Source organism: Calonectris borealis, chromosome 7 (genome assembly GCF_964195595.1).
Source record: "Calonectris borealis chromosome 7, bCalBor7.hap1.2, whole genome shotgun sequence".
In the NCBI taxonomy this organism is placed as follows: Eukaryota; Metazoa; Chordata; class Aves; order Procellariiformes; family Procellariidae; genus Calonectris; species Calonectris borealis.
In genome coordinates this window covers 38,091,200-38,118,893 of record NC_134318.1, presented here as the reverse complement: position 1 = coordinate 38,118,893, position 27,694 = coordinate 38,091,200, and the positions used below count along the sequence as shown (strand labels likewise).

The 27,694-nt window shown below is 39.2% G+C and overlaps 1 protein-coding gene across 1 annotated transcript; it reads right to left on the bottom strand.

Annotated features, from left to right (window-relative positions):
• Positions 1-778: 778 nt before the first annotated feature.
• SEC23IP (SEC23 interacting protein) lies at positions 779-26,695 on the bottom strand. The gene is made up of 19 exons (XM_075155186.1): positions 26,201-26,695; positions 21,985-22,514; positions 20,437-20,632; positions 19,723-19,916; positions 19,289-19,378; positions 17,873-17,993; positions 17,463-17,552; positions 16,675-16,816; positions 15,108-15,316; positions 14,311-14,429; positions 13,540-13,710; positions 13,086-13,181; positions 12,701-12,907; positions 11,891-12,046; positions 11,097-11,199; positions 9,585-9,770; positions 8,533-8,695; positions 5,299-5,399; positions 779-1,937 (listed from the first exon to the last, which is right to left on the bottom strand). Exons 1-18 carry the CDS (start codon positions 26,682-26,684, stop codon positions 5,318-5,320), a joined length of 3,339 nt encoding a protein of 1,112 aa, XP_075011287.1. The 5' UTR covers positions 26,685-26,695; the 3' UTR covers positions 779-1,937; positions 5,299-5,317.
• Positions 26,696-27,694: the final 999 nt, after the last annotated feature.

Genomic DNA, 27,694 nt, shown 5'->3' with positions numbered 1-27,694 from the left:
ACAGTAAAAGAAGAAAGTGAACAGGGCACCATCAGAGCTACTTAAGCATGTTCATCAGATTATTCAGTATTGCACAGAGTTGATAAATATAAGTGTATAACCTTCCACTCTATGATACTTAAGATGAAAATGAGGCCAATGGTTGTGTTTTGTGGGTTTTGGGGTTTTTTTTTGTTTTGTTTTTTAAATATATTTCATTTGTATTCTAGCTAACAAAGCAGACTGTAAAGCTTCGAAAACTTGGTCTTCAGCAGTTAATTTACAAAGATACAAATATGTTTGTTTTGGATAAAAAATTTCCTTTGGCAAACTTGCTTCCCAGAAAAAGATGGACTTCGATAAACTAAAGCAAGTCCAATGGAAAGCCCCAAGATGACGACAGGGCCGCAGCACACGGCATGCAAGAAGGTATCAAGGGAAGTGTTCAGTCTTGAGAAGCCTAACATGAAAATCTTATTGTTGTCCTCAACTATCTAACATGAGGGTACAAGAGAAGACAAAGACATTATTCTTCAAGATGCACAGAGAAAGGACAAGAGGCAACAGACACAAGCTCCACCTGGGAAATTCCAATTGTATATTAGAAAAAAACCTGCAATCATAGTAGTCAAACATTAGAACAGGGCCCAGAGAGGTGAAGGATCTCCGTCCTTGAACAAGGCCCTATGCCACTCCTGCTTTGAGCAGGGGAGTTGGACTAAGTAACCTCTCCAGAGGTCCCTTCCAACCTACTTTCTGTGATGAAATACAAAACCTTGCTGTAAAGACCCACTGGAAGTAAGGTATTTTTAATTATAATAACCAAAATATATACACAATAATGTGTATTTTACATATACCAAGAAAAAAAAAACATACTGCATTTCAAAATTCATTTACTGCAATAATAGAGGCAAAGGGTCAGCAGTAAGATTAAGTCACTAACATTAAGAAAAGCCACAATTTGCGTGTGAGTTGAAGCCAGAGGAAAGCTACAGAAGCTCAGTATTCAGAGACATGAATTCAAAGGATTTCATACTACCCAACTCATTTCAACTTCATTACAGGAAAATGGAGTCTGGATTGCAGGTCTGGACCTAGATTATTATCCAGCACCCACAAGCTTCATATTCCTCTATTTACATTAACTGTTTTGAGATATTAAACCGCAAGGTCAAGGTAAGTATTTTAGTTCCCACAACTGCAGCCTAATTTCACTAAAATTACCTTAATTACTAGACCAAAATGTTATTTTAAATTGTTCTTCATTTCAGGAGATGTGAACACTGAACTAGCTGTAACAAACTTCTAACATTTTCAAAGTCAAAGGTTCATTTTTACTTAAAAAAAAACCCCACAATAAAACTCTTAACAGAGGCTTAAAAAGGTCTTTATAAAATAATCTTCATCACACTTACAATAGTAAGAAAATTATTCTGGTTGCTAGTTTTTAGTAAATATGAACTGCTTTGTGTAATCTGTACTAAAGATGGTTATAACTACAGTTCACATTTTGTTTTTAAAAGGTGGACCAACAAATGTGTCAAGAAAAACAGACTATTGCTATTTCTCAACAAGTTCTTTTTCATAAGGACATGCTGCCTTGACAGGCAAAGCATGTTTGACAGCCAGCTGAGACAGGATAGCTGAAGGAGAGAAGTAATGATTTGCATGCCAAAAAAAAAAAACCAACTTCGTCGGCGATCACTTTATACTTGGCAACTGTACAATTAAACACGTTTAAGATCAAAATTGTGTCATTCCATCCATCTCTTGAATGACAGCGCTGATCATCTCAAAATTTAAGTTTGCTTGAAGCGACACAAGAAGGTAGAATCTGAGCAAGTTCTGGATTGGCAGAAAAACAGTCTGACTCTTATCCTGTCATCTGTAACTATAAAAATACTAGATGTTCTTCAAAGCGTTTTTCACCAGGTCTGTCGAAGCAACAGGTATGGCTGTGCAGAGAAAACAGAACATGTACGTATGGGAAATACGAAATATATCAAGTTTTCTATTCCTGCAGTAGTACTAATAAAATTAAATATGCCAACATTCAATTTCAAGAGGACTCAAAAAGATCTAAAAATCCATACACTTTTTTTTTAATCAATTTTTTAATACAATAAGCTCCTGAAATATACTTTTTGTGGACACAAATTGGCAATTACAGTTACAAACAGAAAGAGCTCACAACATTTCTCATAGGATGTCATTCACTATACGTTTTAATTAGCTACTAGATTTCTTAACTTATGGTAATAAATTATCCTATTCTAAATAGAGACAGAAATAAAGATGTGATAGTTTGTACATCTGAGCTTTAATGCTGGTGCATTCTCCTCCCTCACCGGGGCCCTTTAAAAAGAGCTGTAAAAATAAGATTAATATATAGACAGCGTATAGTGACTTAAACAAATCTTCTAACCAACACAGTGAAAGATACTCCTGTGAATCTAACAAAAAGAATAAGATGCTAGTGGTCGCTATGCTTTACTAAAGAAGGACAAAATTCTCATCTGCAAGAGTCATTTAAAAACATCTGAGTGTTTTCAGTTTCCTTTCAACCAAGTTACCAAAATAGATACAGGAAATGAAATTTCCAATTTACGTGTTAAAGTTGTCCCAAGCACTTCTTTACATTGTTTACATGAAACCCTACATTACTGTTTCACAAAGGACAGCTTCAAGATGATCTAGAAGAGCTAAATCAAGTCACTCATACAAAATAAAAGTAGAACTCAAGAGGTTTTAATACCATATGTACTATTTTATCAGTGATTAGAAGCAAACATATTGGTAGCTACTCTCCAATCCTAAGTGGAACGAATTCTTCTCATATGTAATTTTAGCTCAGATCGTTAATGCTACTGACTTGACTTACTTAAGAGTAAGTTACCAGTAGATGTCAAGAAAAACCTCCCAAGACAGAACACTACACAAACATGCTATCCAGCAGAAACTGTGCATCAATGCTCCCCTTTTTTGCTTTCAAAATTCATCCTCCATATGATGAAGCACAGTGGCCACCTTAGTCCCTCTTCTGCTTTTAAGAACACCGTTTGGCCAACTCCCTCCACCTCTCCGAAAGAAAACAATCAGCTAATTCAGACCAGAGATAAAACCGAACATCCAGCTCCTCCCTTAGCTTGCCTCTGCTAAATTTTTATCTGCTCCAAGAAGTTGAAGGGATCTGCACTGGCCAACAGCACCATAAAGATCAACATTCCTGAGAAGAGGCGAGCAGGCTAGTAGATCCTGTCTCCTTCCCTCTGCTGACAGCAGACACCAGGAAAATAAACTGGACAGCAAGAGGTAGCTTTGCACATCAAAGCAAGGAAGTGGTCAGGTCTCAGCATTCAAATCAATTAACATGAAAAGTAAGAAGAGGGAGCCCAGAGCTAGCTTTGGCATTCACTCTTTCCCTTGAGCAGCCCACAAATAGAGAGAGGCTGCTTCTTCAGATGATCTACTTCTAGATAGGTAAATGGATATTGCTGTCACAGGCACTGCTGGATAACCCATTACCTTCACACTGCCACCCTTCACATTGGAAGGTCTCAAAAGAAAAGAAAAAAAGAGAAAGACAAAACCCACATGCCAACCCTACCTGACTACTGTCTAACACTGGGGAGAATTTCCTCTTCCCTACTGCGAGACTTATGCGATAATAAGTCACAGCGTATTTAGAGACATTTCTTCTCATGGAAAAAAGGTCCTGGTCCTGGTAGTGTGCAGCCTTCCTAAGATACCTCTTATCATTAAGTACATCCCAGTGGGCCCTAACTGCCCTCCCATTTAAGCCTCTAGGATCTGAATGCTAGTCTCAAATGCTGTTCAGTCAAGCAATGCTGAGAGAAGTTCTGAGCAATCCCTAATGGTATTACAATCACACAGACTTCCTTGACTGTGCTTTGTTGCATGACATCTTGCTAAATCGTCCTTCCACTGTGTAGTTCTCAATGAAAAATACAATTATCCCAGTGTCTGCTGAAGCTAAGCAACAAACCCATTTTTAGGTTTGTGGTGATAAATTATCACATCCCATCCCCCCTCAATGAGACTAGAAGTTATTTCTGTAGCAATAAGCTTCATATGATTTCACCCTAAGCGGTCATAAAGAAATAAAAGCAGGGAAAAAATTCTGCAAATATGACTTGAGATTCTGGATAAGCCATTGTGATAACTGATACACCACTGTCAGAGCTGTGCAGCCAAACAGTGCCTTTCTCCTATTATTTGGCCATGCTTTAAAAAATACATTTCATCAGCTATGACATTTCGTTTTTAAAAAAGATGCTATCAACTGACCATCAGAATCATTCTGTAATAAAAGACTACTAAAACTGTATGGTAGTAGTTAAAGATATCTAGAACATTCCTCTGAAATGTCAAGTATTTCTCTTCGTACAGGGTATTAATGTACCTTGACATTATCAGTTCTTCTGAAAAATGGAGAAATACATCAGAAACTGCCAGCGGCGACTGCCGACGGACGCCAGCGGCGACAATCAGTACGATTCCAAAAAGGCAAAGTGCATATTTCTTCCTTCTTGCCTCTCAAAAGAGAATATAGCCTTTTCTACAACATCCAGTGATGCAAACTGGTACAATACAGATCCTCAGTTAGGACACACACATCTTAAAATAAAAATACCTGCAAGTATATTTCAGATCTAAGATATTCAATGATATTGTGTATTTAATTTCTTTTCAAAGTGAACCAACTTCCACATTATATTGTTTCTTGTTCTACTAAAATTCTTAAGCTATACAAAGATAATAAAATACTGCCATATATAGAGGTCTCATTCAGTAATTTATTACTATCAACGTTTATCACCTTCTTAGGAAAGCAGCAACTTCTTCACTGGCATACATGTGCACAATTGGTCAACCAATACTACAATATGCACATTACAACACTGGAACACTGTTGGTGTTCTTTAATCCACTGCACTGTAAATGAAGTTTCATCATATCCAACATCACCAAGTTTTCCTACACTTGAACATTCACTGAACAATTGAATTGGGGGAGAAACATGATAAAGAGAGATCATATTTTTTGACATATTTCTACTGGCAATTATTATTCCATATGAAAAACTCCAACATCAGATATTTTTGGGGAACGAAGGGGGGAAGAACTTGAAGACTTCCCCTGCATTTAAGCCTAGAAATTGTTTTTGCAATCAAAATGACACTTTGTGGCTGCCTGCTTCATAATCTGAACTTCAGAGGAAAAAGGGAAAGTAAAGACATCTAAGTTGCAGCTGAATTTAATACGAGTACATAAGCTATACTAGAACAAACTTACAAATTCATGTTTCTATACATCAATGCTGTGGCTGCTCAGGATTGATATTCATAGTCCTGTATATTTCTTTGAGAAAGAGCAAGGCAGTGTCTTCAGATCCCCTATGAAGAATTAAAAAAAAAAAAAAAAAAAAAAAGTGTTATTTTGGTATGGTCCATGTTCTAATTCTTGTAAGCCGCACTTCATCCCACCCCAGCTCTCTAAAAAGTTTGCATAACCTATTGCCCTTATCTTTCAGGGCCTTACCGCTACCAACTTCCTTTGAGCTACAATTCTTCAACAGTTTTGGATTATTTCTGCTATCAGCCCTAGCCTACGCATTTACATTTTCCTACTGCATTTTTCCCCCACTCTGTCCTCCCTAACTTACTATGGCTGCAATGTGTAACCCCTTCTCTATCCACTTCTTTGATGTTACTCATTTGGCTTAAATCTCCTCAAATAATCTATCACTTTTTGTCTGCGATGGGCTCTTTGAATGTATTCCACCAAAAATACATTCTACTTGTCAAGGCTTTCTTCCTTTACTTGCTCCACTGCATCTATCAGCCCAATGTCAAAACTCAGCGCTGCCAGTTCTATCAGCAATATTCTAATTCCTCTCTCCTAACCAGGTGGCACCTCCTTGTAAATAGACTGTATTAAATATCCATAGTCTTCCTCTCTTCCTTACCACTAAAGAGTAAGGAAGTTCTCAAATAATTCAAAGATTAATATAATTCAAGTGCCATGTTTCCAAATTGGTGTTTTCCCTCCCCTTTTCAAAATCAAAACTTCAGGCTATCTGAATTTAAATTTAACACGGACAGACTTAATTTTCTTACTTGTCTATACAGTGTTATTTAAACACACATAAACAATACCAATATAAAAGAGTAACAACCACTGTAAAAAAGAACAAAGTTAAACAGGCAAATTTTAACAAAGTTCCAAAGCTGCAGGAGTTGTTAGGTAAGGGTAGCTTCCCGTGCTTATTAAAAGAAATTACATAGGGAGACAGTAAAGGAGATTTAGACGGCCAGAACTGCAATCCTCCAAATGTGAGGAACATCATTTCCAGAGCACCAGGACAGAGTTAAACATGCAAGCTAAGGGACTACAGATATTTTCCACAATTTAGCATAGAGATATTAACTGCACTTCTTGATGGTCTCCACTATTAAACGAACAAGCAAACAAGCAAGCAGAAAGAATCAACACAGAATCTCCGTTCTCTCTAACATACAGATCATTCCATTTTAAGGCTTTCCCCACCACTCCCCTCCAAAGACAAAAAACAAAAACAAAACAAAAACAAAACCAAAAAACCCTCTCATATTTGGGTCATTAATTATTGTGCTTATCTTCCTCACCTGAATGACAAAAAAAGGCTATGGGTAGCAAGTTTTTAAAAACCTGGCAATGATCGGCTGCCGCCTTGTGGAAAAGAGCTCCCCATCCTTTCAACTCTACCTGCGAAACGCCACTGCCACCACCGGGTCACCGACTGCTCGGGGAGCCCTGCCAGAGCACAATGCTCAGCAGAGCCGGCACACATCAGCACTGCAGCCTTGATAATCCCTTCTCCAGCAGTTTTAACAACATAAGTGATCTCCAGATCCTTAACAATGTAAGTGATACTGACTTCAATAAGATCCTTCAGGTAATGCTTTCAATTCCGTATCTTAACCTCTGGAAAAAATCCTGCTTCTAAAAATTATTAGCTATTGAAAAGCAAAACTTTCAAAAATAGTGTAGAGCACCACTTGTCCAGCACCTGCTAAACTCAGAACAAGAGACTAATATTTTGCTGACTGAAAGACAAAACCAGTCACTCACCAACAGCATTTTGCACAACTCAGCAACTGACATCCCAGCTTGCCTATTACATATAAAGGTGTGTTGTTGTGTTGCCAAATACAGTTTACACATCCTTTGCTCTACCATTCCACATCTTGTGTATTTTCACGTGTGCTTAATTTTATGACAGTAATAAAATGCATACAATGACATACCAAAAAAAAGAAAAAAGAGAGCAACTCATAAGGGCAAATACAACAGGTCAATAGTTACTGCTATTCCTGTAAATGGAATTATATCTTTCTCCATTTGAAACATGGAAGCACTTAAAAAAAAAAGTAAATCCAAATCCAGATAAGACAATGGTATACTGCAGCTCTGACTCCGTGATGACACCAAACTCTGCTTCTTGTTCTATAAATTGTTCTGTATATGAGCAACCATTGTACACAGGTGGTAAATCATAACCATCCAAATTTACAGGAAGCTCCACTGTGCCTTTTTTCTTCCTTTTATTTGTTAATCTGTGGTAGTAGAGCATCAATATCCAGCAATTTCATTCCAACATGAAGAGGTAATAAAGTTTTACTACATATTGTAATCTAATACAATTCCTTCATGAATAGTTTTATTTGAAAAACTACAGTTGTCAGAATGCTCCTGGAGCTCTCCTTGTTCTGAAAATGATTGTAGCTAAAGGTGTGTGTTTGCAGTGTCAAAGTTCAAGAGACCAGTATGCAAACAGGACGATAGGTTTGTCTACTTTGTGCTAACACAGAATTTTACTTTGAAATGAGATTAGCTAATAGTGACATCTAGGTGCGACACCTTGAGACTGACATTCCTGGACAGTCATATATATTGTTTACCTTAATACTCGAATCGTCTCAATTATATAACACTTGAGCATCCAGAATATAACAAATTTATCTTTACAGTATGCTGTGTGGGAAGGCAACATCTTTCGAAAAGAGAGGCCATTTCAGAATTAAGTGATGAGGACCTCGTATCCAACTCGACAGTAGTCTTTTCCAAATATTTCAAAGATTACAAAGACCCAGAAAACTCAGGTCTCCCAAATCATATGCATACACATCGACCACTGGAACAACTCCTATTTTGGTAGCTTTGTAATTGGTTGCTCCTTTTGCAATGTTTAACCCCTCAAATCAGCGGCAGCCTGAAAAATAGATCTGTGTATATAAACCCAGTTATTTTTGTCAAAACGTACTTGAAGTGAAACACTAGGGCATGATTTTTGACAGAGATCGCCTGAGTTTTCATTATAAAATGCTCAAGACAGGAAACATGATTCTAGCTATTATCATAATTGCCACAGGTAAATAATAGACAATAGGAGTAAGATAAATGGTAGGCATGTCGTTACCAACAATTCAAGATATACAGTTATATCAGAAAAGCAGTATTTATAGAATCACACATATTTCCTCTTACCAATAGCACAAATGACTCTGTAAAGCAAAAAGGTATTCATTGAAGCTTTCTATTGGTTTTTCTTGTAGAACATAATCAATACGACGTCCTCCATTTAGCATTCCAACCTTCCCTAAAAAGTCTTCATCTTTTGGAGGGTCTGGACTTTCAGTGATCTTTTCAGCTAAAATTAAAGAGTTTAAGATTTAAACCATTTTCAAGCACAGCCTGCTTGAAATCAAGACATCACCCATTTTCCCTGCTATAATTTCCAAGTGCTTGCAATAAGACAGTAACAGCCTCAACTGACTAGCACACCACTGCATAATTCAGAAAAGTTACTGGAACTATAGGCCTATTTCTTTCATAACAGTTTAAACAGAGTTTGTTTGAAGAATAGCTCACATAACGTCGTAGCTGAGCAATTTTAAAAACAAACCCCACTGTTTATATGTAGACAGATCCAGTCATTCCACAAGCAAATAACCTGAAATAATATTTTTACATCCCCCTTGCATAGAGTCAATCACTATCCTCCGTCTAAACTAGGAGGAATGTTTTGTCTTTGTAAATATAGACAAAGCCAGAATTACTAAACACCAACAGATAATTCACAATTGGGAAGTCTGCCTTTGGTATCTGACTTAAGTTTATTTTCCTCAGCAGCATTTTTTTCTGTTAGAGCACATACTTAAATGCCTCTTAGCTCATCCCAAAAAATCAGCAGAACACTACTGAAGAGAATATATGTCACAAATAAATATTTATTTGGACTAATTTGCCCTGAGAGGAAAGAAAACACAACTGATTTAGAAACCTGCCCTTCTAACAGAAAGTTGAACTGTTATACAATCTCAAGCTTAAAATATCCTCCAATAAAAGTCAACTTCTCCTTTCCTAAAAGACAAAAAAATGCAGCAATAGACCTTACCTTTAAGATTAATACTCCAAAATGCACAGAGACCTCCTTGATAGGGTCAGGAAAATCAATAGCAAGCAGTCCCTAGGATGCACAAGTTTCTACTAATTCGAGATCGGTAAGTTATAAGAAAACCAACAATGTGTTCACATACCTTCTACCACTTGCTTTTCTTCTTCCTCTTTAATTTGGTTAGCTACTTTCTCCAGTTCTGCTTGTAGCTGAGTTGAAGATGTATGAGCACGTGCAAATTCGTTAAGGGTCTGCCATGCACTCTTCAAAGAGCTAATAAAACCCTGTTTCAGATCAGATCCCATACGAGAGAGAGAGTCTTTCAACTCTAAAAATAAATAAATAAAGAAAGAAATCACCATGGTAGAAGGATTTAAAATTATAAACCAAAAACAGAATGATTAAATCCTGTTCAAAAAACATCCCAATTATTAGGAGAAACAGGCCTGCTATGTCATGCTTCTCTACTTCATTTAAAATTAGGTGAAATGTAATTAATACACAACTAATTTCTCACTGTATGGGCCAATGAATTAACACCTACTAGCACAGGAAACAGTCCAGAAGGGTCCACAAAAATAGCTACACCAGCCAATCCCTCAACACCACCACCACCCATAATCACTCCTAACATCCTACACTAAAGGGAGATTATAGAGGCTTGTTTCAAACTCCAGCACAGCAGAAGAGACCAGAAGAGCTGCCAATGTCTCTCGCAGCAGCAGTGAATTTGGAGAAGCACTTCCAGACAACTCTAGCCTGTAATTCTGCTACAGCTCAGTAACTGTGGCACCAGTAACCAAGCTGCCATCCAGTACTGGTGGGAAACGGAATGAAGGAGAGCTCTTCACAATAACTGGTTAGAACCACATGAGTCTGCTAGATCAGGGCTCACGACTATACCATGGAACATTCAACTACATCAAAGAAAAACCAGTAAAGAGCAACAGACCATATTTTTCTCCTTTACTATACACACTTCTTGAGAGCTGTAACCTAAAACATTCCTTAACAGGTACCTTGTGTAGTCTAGGAAAGCAGACTCATTTCTAATGTACCATTCTAAAGTATGAATGCTGCAGAGTATCTCCGTCCAAGTGCCTGAAGACAGGCTTTCAGGAGGGCTCTGTGAACTTGTACAACAGTAATATTGCCAACTGTACAGCAAAACAGACTTTCTTTATTAGGTATGCAAAATTTAAGTATAGCACCTTGATCTGATGTGTACTCATAAGCAACAAAATCCAGTCCCTGCCCACCACTGGCTAGGGAACCACCTTTTTCCTCAACGTTTCCAATACTGAACAGACACTGGTTAAACACTTCATGGTGGTCATTAGGGACAAGGTAAAAGAAACCAGTAAATTTAGTTTCTGTTTCACATCATCTTAGAAATTAAGGTGAACAAGCAATTTTAAAATGGAACTTTGTTAATTAGAAGCTCAAATCTGGAGGAATTACAATTATTACATCTGAATGCAATTGTGAATGCCCAACTTACGGGGCTGGGAGGAATCCCCTCTGATGTTTAGGAAAAACATGGACTTAGATATCCAGCAACACTGTTTACTCTCTTGAAATTTTACCATGTTCTAATGCATCAAATGAGTAAATTAGGAATGAGATCCATATATGAAGTAAGTTTTCTTTTTACCCAGATGAAGTCTTTTTCTGCCTTTATGGTGTGGAATAAGAACTGGTTTTAAATCCATGTCTTCAATGATCATTGGTTCTAACCTGTAAGCTACCGGATCAAGCTGTTAAGAAACAACACATTGACATTTAGTTATCTCAGAAATTATTCCAATTATTACATTTCAGTGAAGGAAAAAAAAAACTATTTATGATTAATAGAGAACCATTTTTTAATTCTGTTCAGTTTACAGAAACTCAGTTTATGACTATTTAGTTTAATTGTAAGATTAAGCAGGTCTCGTTCTCCTACAGACAGATTCTAAGAGAGGAAACAAAACAGTGAAAGAGCAGCAAAATTTTCTTGCATTCTGATGATCTCTACCAACATGTCACTGTTTAATTGTAAACGAGATGGAACAGAAGAGGACAGATGTACTGCATGCACTGCAAAACCTCTAAGAATTTCTAAATTTCCCAAAATCTAAACTGGAAAGTTAGAGAAGTCCTGTAAACGGCTCAAATACAAAGAAAGTTCTTTAAGCTCTAAAAATGAACAGGACAAATATTATCAAGTCAACCCACACCTAGAATGCTAGGTATGGAACCTATAGATAGCTCTACTTCACTTTTGCAGTAAAAGACCACAAATATTTGGAATATAAATTTCAGTTGTGTCATTTTTTTTAAAAGGGTGTTTTGGGAAATGTACATAGGGGAACAGGAGGTGTAATGCTCAGAGGTTAAAACTTAGTATTCTGCATTGTTGTCATCTGCATCAACTAAAATCAAATCTCAAAAGTACTGCTTACTCACTGGATGATAGATATTGAAGAATCCCTTGCAGGTAGGAAGCCTGTAGTTTTCATCAATCTTCTCCACACCTCTCACAGTAAGGAACACACCAATAGGAGAACCAAGAGCAAAGAAAATATCTGGTTCAAAGTCCAATGCACTGTAAACCACAGAAACCTAGCAGACAGAAATCAGATACATAATCTCTCAGAACTGCCACCTAGTTAACATAATGCTTAGCTAGGAAGGAAAAACAAGCTGTGTATTAAATCAACAACATGCTCACAGTACTTACAGGAAGCTTCAGCTGCATTGCCCTCTTCCACACTAATACTATAGTACTAATACATTTTAATACTATAATATTAAAATGTTTTTCTTAAAAAAAATTCAAAAATATGAAAAAAAAATATATTTAAAACAGGAAGTCTTTGAGGTTTGGTTTTTAAGTTAAGTTTGAGGTAAAACTTAAATATAACAGCATAAATGGATCAATTTAGGCCACTATGTTAAATGTAAAGCCACAGAACCATTCAATATTACGTCATTCACCCAGTCCTGCTTCTGGAACAGAACCGTGTTTACAGCTCGCTCACTGCTGAAAGAAAAAATGAATTGTAGTGGCCTCCTTGTTACAATAAGTTTTGCTTTTCAGTAATCTAACCCACTCTCCCAGCCCTCCCTCCCACCAAAGGGTAAATTTCTACATAAACATAACTTTTGTACAACAATCAAGGGAAGTAGCACAAAGTCATCAACATAAAAAAAACCAAAACAAAGCAAAAGGACAGCATTGTTCCAAATGAATCATTTAAATCCATGTAGTCTCACCTGGCCAGTTCCCACTTCAAAATACTCATAGTCAATGTTCACAGAAGAAACAGATGCACCAACTGGAAGTTTCCTCTTTGACTGCAGCTGACCAGATTCTGAAGGGGAGACAGAACTAACTGTGTCTTTTGCTTTCTGGGCATCTTCTTGAGTTTGGAGTGTGGCAGCCAGCACTGCTTTCTTTTCTGCTATTGCCTTCTTTTGTTCCTTTTGAGACAAGTTTCAAAACCAGGAAAAAACAGTTTATTTCACAGTTCCCAAAATTCCTTTAATATATCCATGATGTTAACAAGCGTGTTAAAGAATAGAAGTTACTCCACAGCAAGGAAGTCAGTTACATTTGCTTAACAGCTTCTTATTTAACATTCCTGAAAAATGTACTTACCTGCTTGGCTGCTCTGTCTTTTACAAAATTAGCTATTTTCTTTCTTGGTCCAAGAGGTATCCCCATTTCCTTCAGGTCATCGACTGTACACATCAGCTAAAAAACCCCACACACATCAAAGCATACTTTATAACTTTTCTAGTAACATATATCATTTCTTATTCACAATGACTTACGAATTAGATAAGACATTTCATAAAGCTTCAGAAATTGCAAAAAAATTAAAAAGACGTGATACAAAGTGCCCTATAATAATTGGGAAAAAGAACACAAGGAACAAAAAAAGTTACTTAGTCTTCATGTCAGACATTAATTATCTTACCCCTTTGCAATGCTTTCATGCCTCATGGTACACCAAACTCATAAAAAAACCAAACAACCCAAACCACATAAAACCCAAACATAAACCTCCGCACCCTGGCAATCCCCATAAGTCAAGTGAACATTATTGTACCAGAGACTCCATGTCAATTCGCTCCTTTTCAAATGTGCTCGCATACTCCGACAGACTAAGCATTTCCAGAGTCTTCTGCAAAGTAGGAACATCATCATCTACTTCAGGCTCACAAAGGTCATCACCAGAAGTAGTAATTGAGGAGCCCAAGGAACTGGTATCTTCAGTCATCTTAAAAAAACAGCACAGACACAGAATCACCATCTAACAGTGAAAAGCCAATACGCACCAAGTAAATACAAGCTTAATTACTTTCTCTTTAAAACATTATTATGTAAGCTTTGTAAATTTATGCCCATTTTTAGTAAAGCACGATACAGATTTTCCACTAATAATGGATCAGCAAAATATATATTCAAAAATTACTAAAAGAGGCAAAAGGTTTCTTGAGCCTTCCGACACTCAAAAATACTTCCTTTTAATGATCAAAGAATTGGTCACCGTTTCTAGCCTGAACACAGATAGATTCTTTCCCTCTTAAGCATCTCTCCCACCATTCAGATACTGTTAAGACCAAGTTACGTGTCCACAAAGGTCAAAGGTGATGTTCATGATCAAATCCCATTACTGGCCTACTTGGAATTTGAGAGAGATGCAAATAGCTTGTCCTGAGAAATAGTAATATTTACAAAACTGCACATTTCCATTAACATGTTAAAATGTACTATCAGAACCCACAACTGTGTTTCAGCTAATAAATTCTGAAAACTTAAGAAAAAGTTGCTGAAAATACCAGATCTATTTGTCTGGAAAGATTAGCATGCAAATTACCTGTTTATCATGAACAGCCATGTCCTTTACAGTCCCATTAACACCAGAGAAAGGTCCAGTATTTACTGATGAAGCCAAGTCCTTCTGGTTAGACAATATGTCAAACAGAATTAAGGAACCTGGAAAGAGGAATTAAAGTTGCCTTCGGAAAAATGTCAGATTTTCCTGTCCCTAAATCCTAAGCAACATTTATATGCAATAGTAATAGCAATGTATAGATTGATAAAAAAAGATGGTTGAATTAAAACTAAAATACCCACGTATTAACTTGAACATGATCATTCTCAGCAAAAAGGAAACTTTTTTTCCCCCACTCATGTGAAATAGCTTTATGTAGTTGCCACGATTAAACTATCTTTCCTTAACCATCCTAGACTGCTTGCCAAACTGGAGGAAAAGTACCAGCCCAAACCAGTATGTCGTATGTTTGCATAACACTTATTCTATGTTCCAAAAAATTATCTTACTTTTACTAAGTGGGGGTTCTGAGACACAGAAGTTACCCACCTAACAAGACACCAGATAACCTGTCAAATTTTAAATGTAAATTAGACACTAAATCTTCATGAAGGAAACTAAGGGGGGGGAAGGGGGAAATACACGCATCCACGAAGTACTAACCTTCTCTCAAAGCCTTATAAACTTAGCTATTAAGAGGTGTTTGACTTACAGTCAGCAGTATTCTGAAAGACAGCCATGCCCTATCAGCTATTTTTAGCCTTATACTTCATGAAGGTTTCATTTCCCTTAGTGTAGGAATGCTGGTTTTATCCCAAATCAGTTCCTTAGATAATTACCTAAGCTGTGCCCAGCCACAGAGACTCCTCCTTTGAAGTCTGGGTTGCGACTCATGAAAAGTGCATACAAACGATTCATTTCCATCCCCACTTTATCCACAATCGTCTGACAGTAGGTGGGGCTGTTGTAAAACAGTATGTCAAGGAGCGTTTCATTGGTGAAGTGGCGCAGGCGTCCAATGCTCGGCAAAGTGATTTTTTTTATGTTCCTAGTAACACAAAATCATTAGAAGCATGAATGCCGTTGAGGAAATGCAGCTAAGAATTTTGTTAACTTTTGAAATGACAGATAGTAGAACTGCAGTGTAAATACTACAGATGTGATCTCTACAGACATTAAAAAAAACATACAGCCTTCTGGCCTTGTTGCATATTCATACATTAGTGCTATCTGCTGATTACACATATTTGAGAAAGACACAGCTCCCTTTTTTCTCTCCAGGCTGAAGAGATGCCTGAAATAATCTCTTCTCTGTTCCAACACTGCTCTCATATAGTAACAGGGAAGTTTTGTGAGCAGATTGGTAGAAGTGGAAGAGAAAAAGAACTCGCATATAAAAATTGAAGGTGAAATTGAAGTAACAGGCAACATAATACTCTCTCTTTGGAGAAAAGGCTTGGCATCACCATCTGCCTGCCTGGAGTTAAGACGGCTGCAATGGAATTGCTAGAGAACTGAGACTGCCTTAGTTAGTTAGCATTGCCTGGTTTGATTAACAGAATGAGGATCTTCATTCCTCAAGATAATGCAGTGTTCAAATGAGAATAAGAGACTAAGACTCTAGGAAAGCAGTATGACTTGACTGAGCTAGAACAGTCTGGAGAACACCAGTGCGCGCTCTAAGTGGTACAGGTTGCTACCCTCGCAATTTCTACTTCCCCATCTCTGAGCAAGAGGAAACAGCTTGAAATGTCAAGCGACAGCAAAGGGATAGGCACCAAGAAGTGATTTTAAAATAGATTTTAAAATGCTGTAACACTCCTACCCAAATATAGATACTTTGTTTCCAAAAAAAAAAAAGAAAAATCTTAGCTCAACTGCCTAATCATAATTCGGGTACTACTCTAGGACTGGACAGAGGGGTCAATGCCTTCCTGAGAAAGAGGACACTGACATCTCCTAGGGTCAGACTCAATGAGACTGCAGGAAGGTACAGGAGAGAAAACTCTCCACTCTAAATTGTACATACCTGTTGCTGGACAATACATCTCCATGCTCACCACCTCACACTTACGATCACCATCTTTACACACTCACTCATCATCATGTATCAACGCATTAGCCACTTTCATGAAAATGCAGTACTGAAAAAGTGTGTGTGTGTATGTATCCTGTCACTCAGTGTCATGAAAATAAATGAGAGAAAATATTCCACATGCCTTTCCAGCTTTCCCTATACTCCTCATCAAAATGTTAATTAAAAAAAATTAGGATTCCCTTTTGTAACCCAATCATACATTTATTCATCTAGCCTGAAGAACATATTAACTTCTCTTTTTATCCACTTTACGAAAGCTGTTAAGATGCAGCTTGTATGAAGTTCACAACATTAAACAATACACTCACCTGTCTACACCTGTTGCATCTCCATGCAGAGAACTGTGCCAGTGAACTGGGAGGAATTCCACCCTGCTCATTTTATGTTCCTCTAAAGATTTCTTAAAGTGAGTCTGCAACAACTTCAGAGAAACAGTCCTAAAATCATCAACTGTAGAGAAGAAGAGTAATGAAAATCTGATCTTAGCAGTACTCGAGTAACACACAATTACAAATACTCTTTTCCCCCACCCCTTTCCAATTTCAGACATAGTCAAAATACAAATGAAGAAAACTGCGAAGTGGAAAAATCTTTGCAAGTATTACTCCTCTAACTACAAGAAAATGTATTTTTTTTAAAAGTGGATTTTCCAGCAAGCTTCTATTTATCTCACAATGAATGCATTATTACTCCATGACCAGACACTGCCTTCTTAATTTACTCAGTTGTGCTGGAGTGTATTTAAAAAAAGCGAACAAAAAACCACCCCACACAAACACCATCACACACACAAACCACACAAAGCAAACACATACACCCACACCACAAAAAACCACACCCCACACACCTCAAAACCCAAACCACTCCGCAAGTCTAATATTGAGGACTAATAATAACAGTTAAAGCTGTAACTCTGACAAAACATAGATTCTGCTTTTGGAAAATAATCAGGAAAAAGTCCTACCAGAAATTGAACTTCTTAACATTGGAAACTTTTTTTTTTTAAAAAAAGACATGCTTATCTGAATACAAGATACAGAGACCCACATTTAAACAATTAAGAATACGACTGCTCATTAAACAAGCAAAAACTTACCACATTCAACAATGCTTCTAAATCTCAAGTCGCATACAGGACCTATGCCATGAACCATAAATACTAGATGGTCAATTTGGGACATTTCTCCTGTAGAAAAAGAAAATAAAAAATTCAGAGTACCAATATGTACTGCAGTGGTGAAGTTTTGAGTTAAGCCATGTTAAGATATACTTGCTTTATAAAGCCTATTACATAACATGATTCAGGATATAACACAGCCCACAGGACTCCTTTGATTACAAAAACCAAAACCAGACAACCTCTTTCAAGCAGCTTACACTAAGGAACAACTTTAATCTTTAGACTCTAGGCACAAACAGTGCATTGCCGCTCCAGTCACTGTCCAACTTTTGCACAGAACTGAACGGACTGTTCAAGCTGCAGACTCAAGTACAGTAATCACATACCATCAGGAATTTCATCGTGGTCATCATCAATTCCACGTTTTACTATCCTTGGTCTTGCCTGACCATCTTGAGTGGTGCCCCATTCATCTGGTGTGGCAGAAGGTTGGAACTGAACTATGACCTGGAAAAAATACATTGTCCAATTATAAACACAAAAAACCATATTGTTAGTCTGAAAGCATTGCATGGTTTAACACACTTTTTGTTTGATTGCTTTACCTTGCATCTGAGACAACTGTTTTCTTTAATTAACACATATGCAAAAAAAAGCCTTAGAAAACCCTAGGGCTATTTCTTGTGGCAGTGACAGCTTCACTAAAACTAGATTCCGAAACAACGCAGATAATTCTCATTAGCTTGAATAGCAACCAGATGACTTAAACAAAAGTAACCACTAGTTGAACAAGCTGGCCTGCTCAGTGATTCTTAACAATTTTAGCTTCTCAAACAAGCATTATTCAAGCTTGTCTTTCCTAGACCGCAGTATCCACTCTTCCTTAGCAGATTACTGGTTATGTGAGGAAACTGAACACTACCCCTATTTACAATTACTCTATCATGAGGGAAAGAAAAAAAAAAGAAAAAAAAAAAAAGAGCAGTGCTTTTCAGGGAAGGACAGCAACATTCAAAGTAGCCCAGAAATCCTAGGAAGTGGGGAATTCAATAGCATGGCTGTTTATAAAACTTACACTGACTCAGTATAATCTGAACTCATATTTATGACACCAAGTGGTTTAAGTGCTCCTTCTCTAGGTTTTTACTGGACAGAACTCCTTAACCAGCATTAATAAGTGCTTAAAGTAGGAGCAACTGGGATCCTTTCTCGGCCCTTGGCTTATTTTATTTATTTATTAATTACTGCATCTGTGAAAGTGAATAGTTTATTACAATAAGGCTGAAGTCCATGTTTTGATCACATGAGACTGTTAGCAGAGTATTTAGAACAACTTCTAAAGCTTTTTTGCTATACTTTCTCATGGCCTAAAAACAGTTGCAGTGGAAGACTCCTCATGGCCTAGATACACAAACTAATTACCTTATAGTTAGATTAATGCTCTTTTCCAAGTGAAAGCTGTTAGTTTAAATTACCTTCCATTTGGTACAGGCTGTCTGAGGCTAAACTAATTCAAATTGCCTCCTGTTCGCTGCCAGTTACGCTTAGTCGAAATATTTACTATGCAAACCCTTGTTCTTCTTAGGTTTCAGAAAGCATTGTCTCTTAATCATGTGACAGCACACTGAAGCAAGCAGGAGTTCAGTGTTCTATAAACCTTATCATCTTTAATACACACATATCCAAAATAATCAACAAGTACGTTTCAAGCAAGACTAAGACTGCACTCAATTTATGCTTCCATCCATCTGCTCATTCACCCCTAATGAGTTCTGTGAGAACCAATCGCCAAAATCTATTACCTTGGGATTATGCATAACAATCGTCTCCCCATTTGGGAATTCAAGTCGCCGATGCCATTGATTTGTAGTTACAGCCCTTTTATATTCTGCCTGAAACAGTAAACAAGTTACACAAAATCAGTATGCCTTCTCAGACAAACTATTTTTTGGCCTTGTGCATCATCTGTAATGTCAAGGTTATAATCTACATAACTTTATTATACAAAAGTGTCATGTGAAGCACTACACAAGTTGATTTTAGGTTATAGCGGTGCAGGATCTATGCATGAGCAACGTGGCCTTCTAGCCACTCCCCTTTCCAGGATTTGCTTACTTATGTTCCAGAAAGTGCATTCTGGAAATCATTTTAATGAAACACAAAGGAGTATTTCTAAGGTCATAAATACAAAGAACTATCAAGTTCTTTGTGACGTTTATGTAAAGGTAATACTAACCTCCAGCTTATCACTAAAATCCTCAGTGTAAGGAATAAACCGGCTATCCTTGTCTCCCTTATAAAACCACATGCATCGTCTCACTTCAGAAGGCTCTTCTTCCCAGTAAACAGCTTTCCTCATTCTGTCATACAGGTATACATCATAGCGTCCCCCATCAGTGCTCAGAACCACACTCTCAGGATCAGGCTGGACTATGACACAAAAGTCACACTCGGTTACAATACTAACAGACACAATCTTTCTTCTCTCTTGCCCCAGCCCCAATCACTTCTGTGATGACTATTAAGCTATTAAGACATATATTTATACTACGGAAAAGAAGCTTCATAATATCAGGCAACTATTGCATTGCTCTTAAACGCTTCTATATGCTCTGTACACAACAAAAAAAGCTTTGAACAACTCCCAAATATGAATACTTATTCCAGAGCTGACAGAGTTTAACAAGAAGCAAAGCAAGACGCAGAGAACTAGGAGTTCTACATGAAAATGCAATATCCACTAGGGATGTACATCTTAATACTGACAGCATCAAGCAACAGATAAGGTAAGTGAATAAATTAAGTGGCACAAAATACATCTTTGAGATATGTATTAATATTACTTATTACTGCCATATCACTCTTTCATACATGAGTGGCATTAATATCTTCCTTCTAGTCCTTCTGTTCACCTCTGAATAAGATAATGATTAAGATTTTCATAACTTACCGGAATTATAGACTTCCTCTAGTTTCGCAGAATCCAGAATGCTGAACGGCATCCATATTTGCTTGTCCTCCACCTCTTTACAGTAGAACCAGTGTGGCTGAACTGGCTCATATTGGTTCTGCAGCAAAACAGGAGGTGCCTGGACCAGCGGACCTGCAGGCCTGGGAGCTCGGAGCTGTGACTGAGACTGTGGAAACTGAAAATACATACGGGTTCATCATCCCAATCTCACATAGCTTTACAGAACTGATCTATACTTTGCTATAGAGAATGCTCTGAGCCTTTATTTCTAAGATTTTTTCCCCCAAGAACATTATCTTTAATTCTTAAAATGTTATAGACAAGTTGTCCACTTTATCATGTTTTTGAAAACTTACACTTCAAATTGAGAAAGGATGTGAATTTCGTTCCCACAAATACTGTTAAAAACTGTTACGGTCTAGCACCTTGATTACCTAAAACCAGTAAGATTTAAAATATTCTCTTACATTTTCAAAACTCAGACTGAGCTTATTTCTTACAGCTACGAAATTTGACATGAAAACAAAAATGTATTCTTCTCATTATTCATTTATACATAATTACATTTTTGTATAAAGATTGTCAATTTTAACAAGTGATAGCTATAACAGCAATAGTGATCAGGACAGGCAGATTTCAAACTCTAACGCAGCCTCAGTGACGCAAGAAAAATAACTGATTTTGAAAGGGACTATAGCCTACATAAAGCTGATTTCATACAAATTGTACAAAGATCCCAGTTAGTACAACTAAAAGCAAGTGATGTCAGCAATAACAACTGCTTTGGTCAATACATTTTTAAAAATAAACTAGTATACTGTACAAATAGAAAATCAAGCAATCAGAAGTTCTGACATTCTTTAATCTAAAACTCCAGACTGTTACGGTTCTACTGCCTTTGCTATGTTTTTTGTCATTATATAATCCTTCTATTCTTTATTCACAATAGTAACAATATAGCAATAGCTCAGGCAAAATAAAAACAATTTTTCTTGTTTTCAAGGAAAACTTGTCAGGTTATTACTAATCCATTTACATTATTTTAATAATGCCTTTTGAAGGTAAAAAAGAATGGAGATTAATGCTTTACATCACACAAAATCCTCAACCTCAAGCAAAACCAGCTTGAAAAGAGATTTTTTAGCCCATCGCTTGCAAATGGCTGAATGACCTCATTTACAGCAGAGAGACAAACAATGCAGCAGCACAGCTGAAATGGCAGCAAACTCAGTAACAGACAGAAAAGAGCAACAGAACTTCACAACCTGGCTTTGTTTCCAACGCCAGAGGCTCACGTAGATACAGCCTCAGGGTACGCTCACTTCAAAGATCAGGAAGTTTTCCTAAAGCAACAGTTCCAGGCTAGTTCTAGTGAAAAGATTTTGCTATCAGAAATGGTTCAAGACTTTCTCGGGGGGTTTTGGGGGGAAAAGAAAAATCTTCAGAAGATAAAATACGCAATTCGAAGAGGAAAGCGACTCAAATTGTTTTGTTCCGGTACCAGGACATCAGGAATGATTTAAATACCTGTGTCAATGACCCTGGAGGTGTCTGATACATCTGGACAGGTGGTACAGAGGATGGTGGGTGAGCAGGTGCGTGACTCTGTTGCAGCTGTGGCGGAGTAAGGTAGGGGTTAGCTCTGCTGCTCAGGGTGGTGTGCCGGTAAGGGTTATACCCCTGCTGAGATGTTCCTTGGGGAAGAGTAGATGCATTTGCAGGCGGGGGACAGCTCTGCTGAGGAGTCTGATAAGCCGTGACTCCCACCTGTGAAGTAGGTGGTGCACTGTAAGAGGACTGTGACTTGGGAATATGCGGTGAAAAGGCATTTTGCCCATCCTGTGGCCCAGACACAAGTGGAAGTGAAGTTGGAGGCCTGGAGAAGGCTGGTGCTCCAACAGGTGGTGCAGCAGTTGTTAAGGGTGGCTGCCCAATACTTCCAAATGGATCACTGCTACTAGGGACTTGAGAGAAATAGTTGAAAGTCTGTGGTGGATTGGGGCTGGCAGAAGTCTGACCCAAGAAGCTGTCCTCTTCACCAACATCTGCAGAATCATCTGCAAAAACAAAAAGATCACCAGAGATATTGTGAGAGGTTCAAACCAGTTAGTGCACGTAGTCAAAATGTTCTGTAACATTATCAGCTGTTTCCAAAACTCTTCCATAAACCTAAAAGCATTACAAAGCTCACACATCCTTGATGATTAAACACATCATAAAACAAAAGATACCAAGTCTTCAAGAACATTTAAAATGGACCATAAAAGTCACTCAGTGTACACAGATAAAGAGACAAAGATTAAAAATCTAAAATAAAAGACCAAAGTATGACTGAAGTCAGGGCCCTCCCAAGCCAACGTGGCAAAGATCCCTGCTTCCAGGGCCCTAAAATCCCTTCCAATTTCCCTTATGCCTACCAAATGCAAGAGCAGCCTTGGTTCATTTCCTTTCACCATGAAAAAAGTTACCAAGCATAGGAATTTATGCTCTAGTTTTTAGAATTCCAAGATCAAATTCAAAAGCAGAGCTTAAGGACATTCCCAAAGAGACCAAACCTATTGGTTAAGCAATCCATTCTCACCCGCTCCTTCAGCAGTGCCCTCGCAAGGTTTCCCATTTGACTTGCAAGGTGGCCACAACTCATCACTCCAAGTCACTTGATAAGCAAGACTTACTCCAGTTCTCTCTAAAAATCCTACTCTAGACTGGCACAAGAGCTAAATCTCTGGTGCAGAAAAATAAGTTCTCATCTCCATAACTGCAGAAGTGGGCTTAAAAAGGTGTAAGGCCATGACTGCCCTTTCGCATTGAGAAAATACATAAACTAGGTCCTGGTCAGTCACAGTTTTCTGCTTTGCAGTGATCTAGTAACAAGTGGGGAGAAAAGTGGTTTGACATTATCATAGGTCTTGCAGTAAACTCAGTTAAACGTGGGATGGTCTGAGCATCACTGCCTGCTGAGGGAAGAGCATCTTGCAAACAGCCAATGCAATCTGCAGAAGTCATAAGAGTGTTGTCATCTGCTCTGGCAATCAAATAATCCCCAGGCTGTGGGGAAGAAACCACAGAGCTATCATCGCTTCTCTGCTACTCAGTCCCCAGTCAAAGAGAGGGGAGACCAAGCATCTCTGCAGCTACAAACAGCCAATAACAAACGTCTTTATCCACCGCCAACATAACTATAATACAGAGTATTAAGGGAGCACAGGGGAATCCACAGAGAAGTCTCCCTAGGAAGCTGTTGTTCTAATTAATTAATCATAAAAGAAGCAGCTGCCATGACTAAAAAGGACTATTTTAACCATCTTTTATTTATGCATCACCTGCATTTATCAATTTCTCTTACTTTCACCTATAGCATTTTATTCCACTTTGATGAACAAAACCCAAAACCTATGTATGTGAACCATCATGTGAAGAACACCAAAACCATTTATAAGCAATGACCACTATGAAATCAGGCCTATGGATTACTTCCCAACTACAAGCAGAACCGCCATTTATACCAAATAAAAGGTCTCAACTTCTAAACAATAAAATTCTTCTTCCTTTCATATTTCATAAACATTGTGGAATAGAGAGAAGCATACTGCATACCACACTGTCAATTCTCTGCTTTCCAAAGTAACCGGTAGCAGAGCAGGCAATTCACCTCACCATGTCAGATCACGATAAACAGGTAGCAGTGCGCTGAAGAGTCTTCAAGGCCTTTACCAAATGCCTGTTCACAAAACACCTACTATTCTCCAATTTCAACTAGGTTTCAGAGATTTAGTCTAACTGTATCTTTCCTTGCAAAATGAGGTTGACAAAAGTTCTGCCAAAACAAAAATTATACATACACACACACACAGTTTTCCAACACAATACCTTACTTTCTACTTTGCCTTTTTCTAATTTTGCAAAAAATACCTTGGAACGTAAGGCCAGACTGACAGAAAAAGAAGCACTTCATAGAAATTTAAAAATTTCCTATGACTGTCCAGCTTTGACACACAAGGGCAGTATTCTTCCCATATACCAAACAGTCCTTCTTCAACGGTGACTGTGTGACAACCTCCTGTATATGCTTCCATATATAACATGGTACACTGTCATTCACAGATTGTCATCTGACAACCACAAGTGACATTAGTCCACTTCCTCATTGGGAACACTCCTCTCTATCTGCAGTAAGTATATTGGTTACTTCACCCACACCTGAGCCAGAAAATGTATCTTCTATCGTCAAACTGCAAAGCACAAAACACTTATTACTCACTCTTGGAGATACAACAAATTTATGACTGCACAGAGCTTCCTAATGTTGGCTGTCAGATATCAAACAATTCCTGAGATCAATTCCTATGACATTTTACACAATTTAAAACTCAAACTCAAGACCTTCTTCTTTTCTGCTTCAAACTATGATTCAAGATGCAAACGCTCTACACAGCCAGATCCCTATGACACCTGGCTGGACAAATGGTGAGCGCAATGGACCACAGAAATAGAACATTTAACCCGCGGGGGTCTCACTTGGACAGCCGTGGAATGTGGCACAACCTCTGGCACTGTAATTCACTCCAGTTGCAAAACTATGAATCTGCATCTGATCAAACTTTAAGTGACGTGGAGAGTATACGATTCATCACATTAATGACATCCCATCAGATTTTCTCCCTGGCTAGCTTCAAAGTCTTCAGGAAATTGCCACATGACAGTCACTGTGCAAAACTACTGGCCAGACTAGCACTTAAAAATTACTTTTTTTTTTTTAAATGAAAACGAATGTATATTTGCAAGAAATAAAAACTGTAAGGATTGCACAATGGAAGTAGTAAGTATATCAGCTACCTAGATACCTCAGGTAAGTAGGAATAATATTCTAATCCCTCCCACCCAAAAAAATGTAGTTGATCTAAAAAAATGTTTCAAAGCCATTCTTAGCAAACATTGTATTAAATCTAGAGAGATGTACTCCACTGATTTCCAGCTATATTAATACTTATTTTAGCTAAGATATAACAGCATTGAAATCAAGTCTTGTATTCTGGACTCAACATATACCAATGCAGTAAAATTTAAAATATCTGATTTCTAGATGCATTTCTACTGTTTAGGGCTTTAATCTCAGACTGAACGCATTTCCAGAAAAATCCATTCCTTTATCTGAAACTGTTTGAGCATCAGATTTTAAGTTGCACATGCATGCCTTTGGAACAACATTAAGGCTTTAGAAGGAAAGGATATTAAAATCACTGTTAAATTAACAAGGAAATTTAAGGTGCCTGCTTAACATGCTATTTTCACACAGGGAAAATAGAAGATAACATGGAAGAGGAGCTTAAAAGAAGCGAAAACACGAAGCACACCCCCGAACGGAAGTACTGACCACTTCCAATTGCCGAAACAAATATGCTAATCAATGAACTGAAAACATAATCATCCCCTCTCCCTAGACACAGAACACCAAGCATTAAGCGCACGCAAGAAAGCGGAACGTATAGCTCTCAAGCCGCTTGTCTTTCCTGAAGCATTAACGCCCGACAGCTGGCAGCGACAACCAGATCAGAGAGCCCCACGGAGAGAAGATTAGGGTCTAACCGACAGGCAGCGGGCCCAGACGCTGAGCAGGCCCGCAGCACCCCTTGGCAGGCCCCGGCTCCCCCGGCTCTGCCCCGCCGGGCTCCCGCGCAACCCCTCCGCGCCCTCCCGCTTTCCTTACAGCAACCCCTCAGCACCCCCCAGCCGCCCTCCCTACCGGCTGCCAGGAGAGCGGGGCCCAGCGGTACAGCCGGAGCCTGGCTAACCGGGATGAAGGGCACGGTGAAGTTGAACTCGGTAGCGGAGGAAGAGAAGAGCAAGTTGGTGCCGCCACCGGTAGCCCCAGGCTTCGCCGCCGCCATGGCTGCACCCCGGCCACGTCCCTTCCCCCGCGGCGGCCTGGCCCTTTCCGCCCTCACCGCTTTGCCCGCTTCAAAGATGGCGGCGGCGACGACGCGCCCTGACGGCCTCTCCGCGTACGGGTGGGGTGGAGAAGGCGGGCCCGGCCCTGGCAGTGCCGCCATTGCCGCAGGAAGAGGAGGAGGAGGAGGGCGGAAGCGGGGAGCCCCCGTGCTGGGCTTGCGAGCGGGAGTTGGCGGCTGCAGGGCGCCGGCAGCCCCCTGCCTGCCCTCGTCCCCCGCGGCGAGGCTCGCCCCCGCCATGCCGTGCGTGGCCGACTGGCTCAACAACCCCTTCAGCATCGTGCAGGGCATCTTCGGTGAGCGCGGGCCGGGCGGGGCCGGGATCCTCTCAGCAGCTACCCGGCCGCCGTGAGGGCGCCCGTAACCGCGCGGCGGCCGGACGGGGCTTTCCCTCACGGGGAGACGGGGCGGCGGGAGAGCGGCGGGCCCGGCCGGGGCGGGCGAGGCCGGGGGAAGTGGGGACAGAGAAGCGCCCGGGTGAACTGGGAACAGCAGCGCGGGCGGGTGGCCGCTTCCTCCTTCCCCGCCGGGAGCGGGCGGGAGCCTCGTTCCCGAGGCCTCCGAGGGGGTGCGCGGCCGTCCCTGGCGGCTGGGGGTCCTGTCCTGGTGCCTCACGCCTGGGCAGCAAGGTCTGCCGCCGCTTGGCAGGCCGGTTAGGGGAAAAAAAAGGAAACCAAAGCATATTTTGGGTTTTAGGAGCAATATGTGCGGGCTACATGGATTACCGATCAGTGATAATGTTACCAGTGCCATCAGCTGAAGCCGTTTTAGTGCCAGGCTTGATCTTAACTAGAGGCATGCTGAAATACAAATTTCTGCAGTGAACATAAAGCAGAAAGTGGTACTTCACCTCCTCCACTCTCTAGCTGGGTTTCAGGGCTTTTCCTCACTTCCAAGGGTGGCTGTGTTCATCTTAGTTTGCCTGAAAGGGTATAAGATGGGTAGTCAGTGCAATTACAAGAGGCATAAAGTAGTCTAAAATGCAGTCATTTGCCCAGAATAGAAGTAAATGTTTAAATTGTTTACTACGTTAGGAGAATGCTGAATAGAAGTCTGTTATGTGATGCTAATATGCACGTAAATGTGTTTTGTTTGTAGCCCAAAATGTTCCAAACTCTGATTGGGAAAAGAAGGTAACTGAATACTTCAAGGAGAAGTTAAAAGAAAATAATGCTACTAACTGGGTAAGATTGTTTTATTCTTTTAGAGTTATACCATTCTTGAGTTTCATTCTTTTTACCTCTTACATGTTTTTGAGAAGTTCTTCCTTTTTGTGATAAGTACACTTC

Bases quoted from the DNA above. Each gene is read 5' to 3' on its own strand.
- SEC23IP (XM_075155186.1), bottom strand. From the start codon at position 26,684: ATGCTGAAGGGGTTGTTGAGCCAGTCGGCCACGCACGGCATGGCGGGG. The intron at 12,908-13,085 runs GTAAGTACATTT...TTGTCTCAAAAG, and splicing joins AAGACAGAGCAGCCAAGCAG to GAACAAAAGAAGGCAATAGC. The intron at 8,696-9,584 runs GTATGTGAACAC...CTTTAATTTTAG, and splicing joins AGAAAAGCAAGTGGTAGAAG to CTGAAAAGATCACTGAAAGT.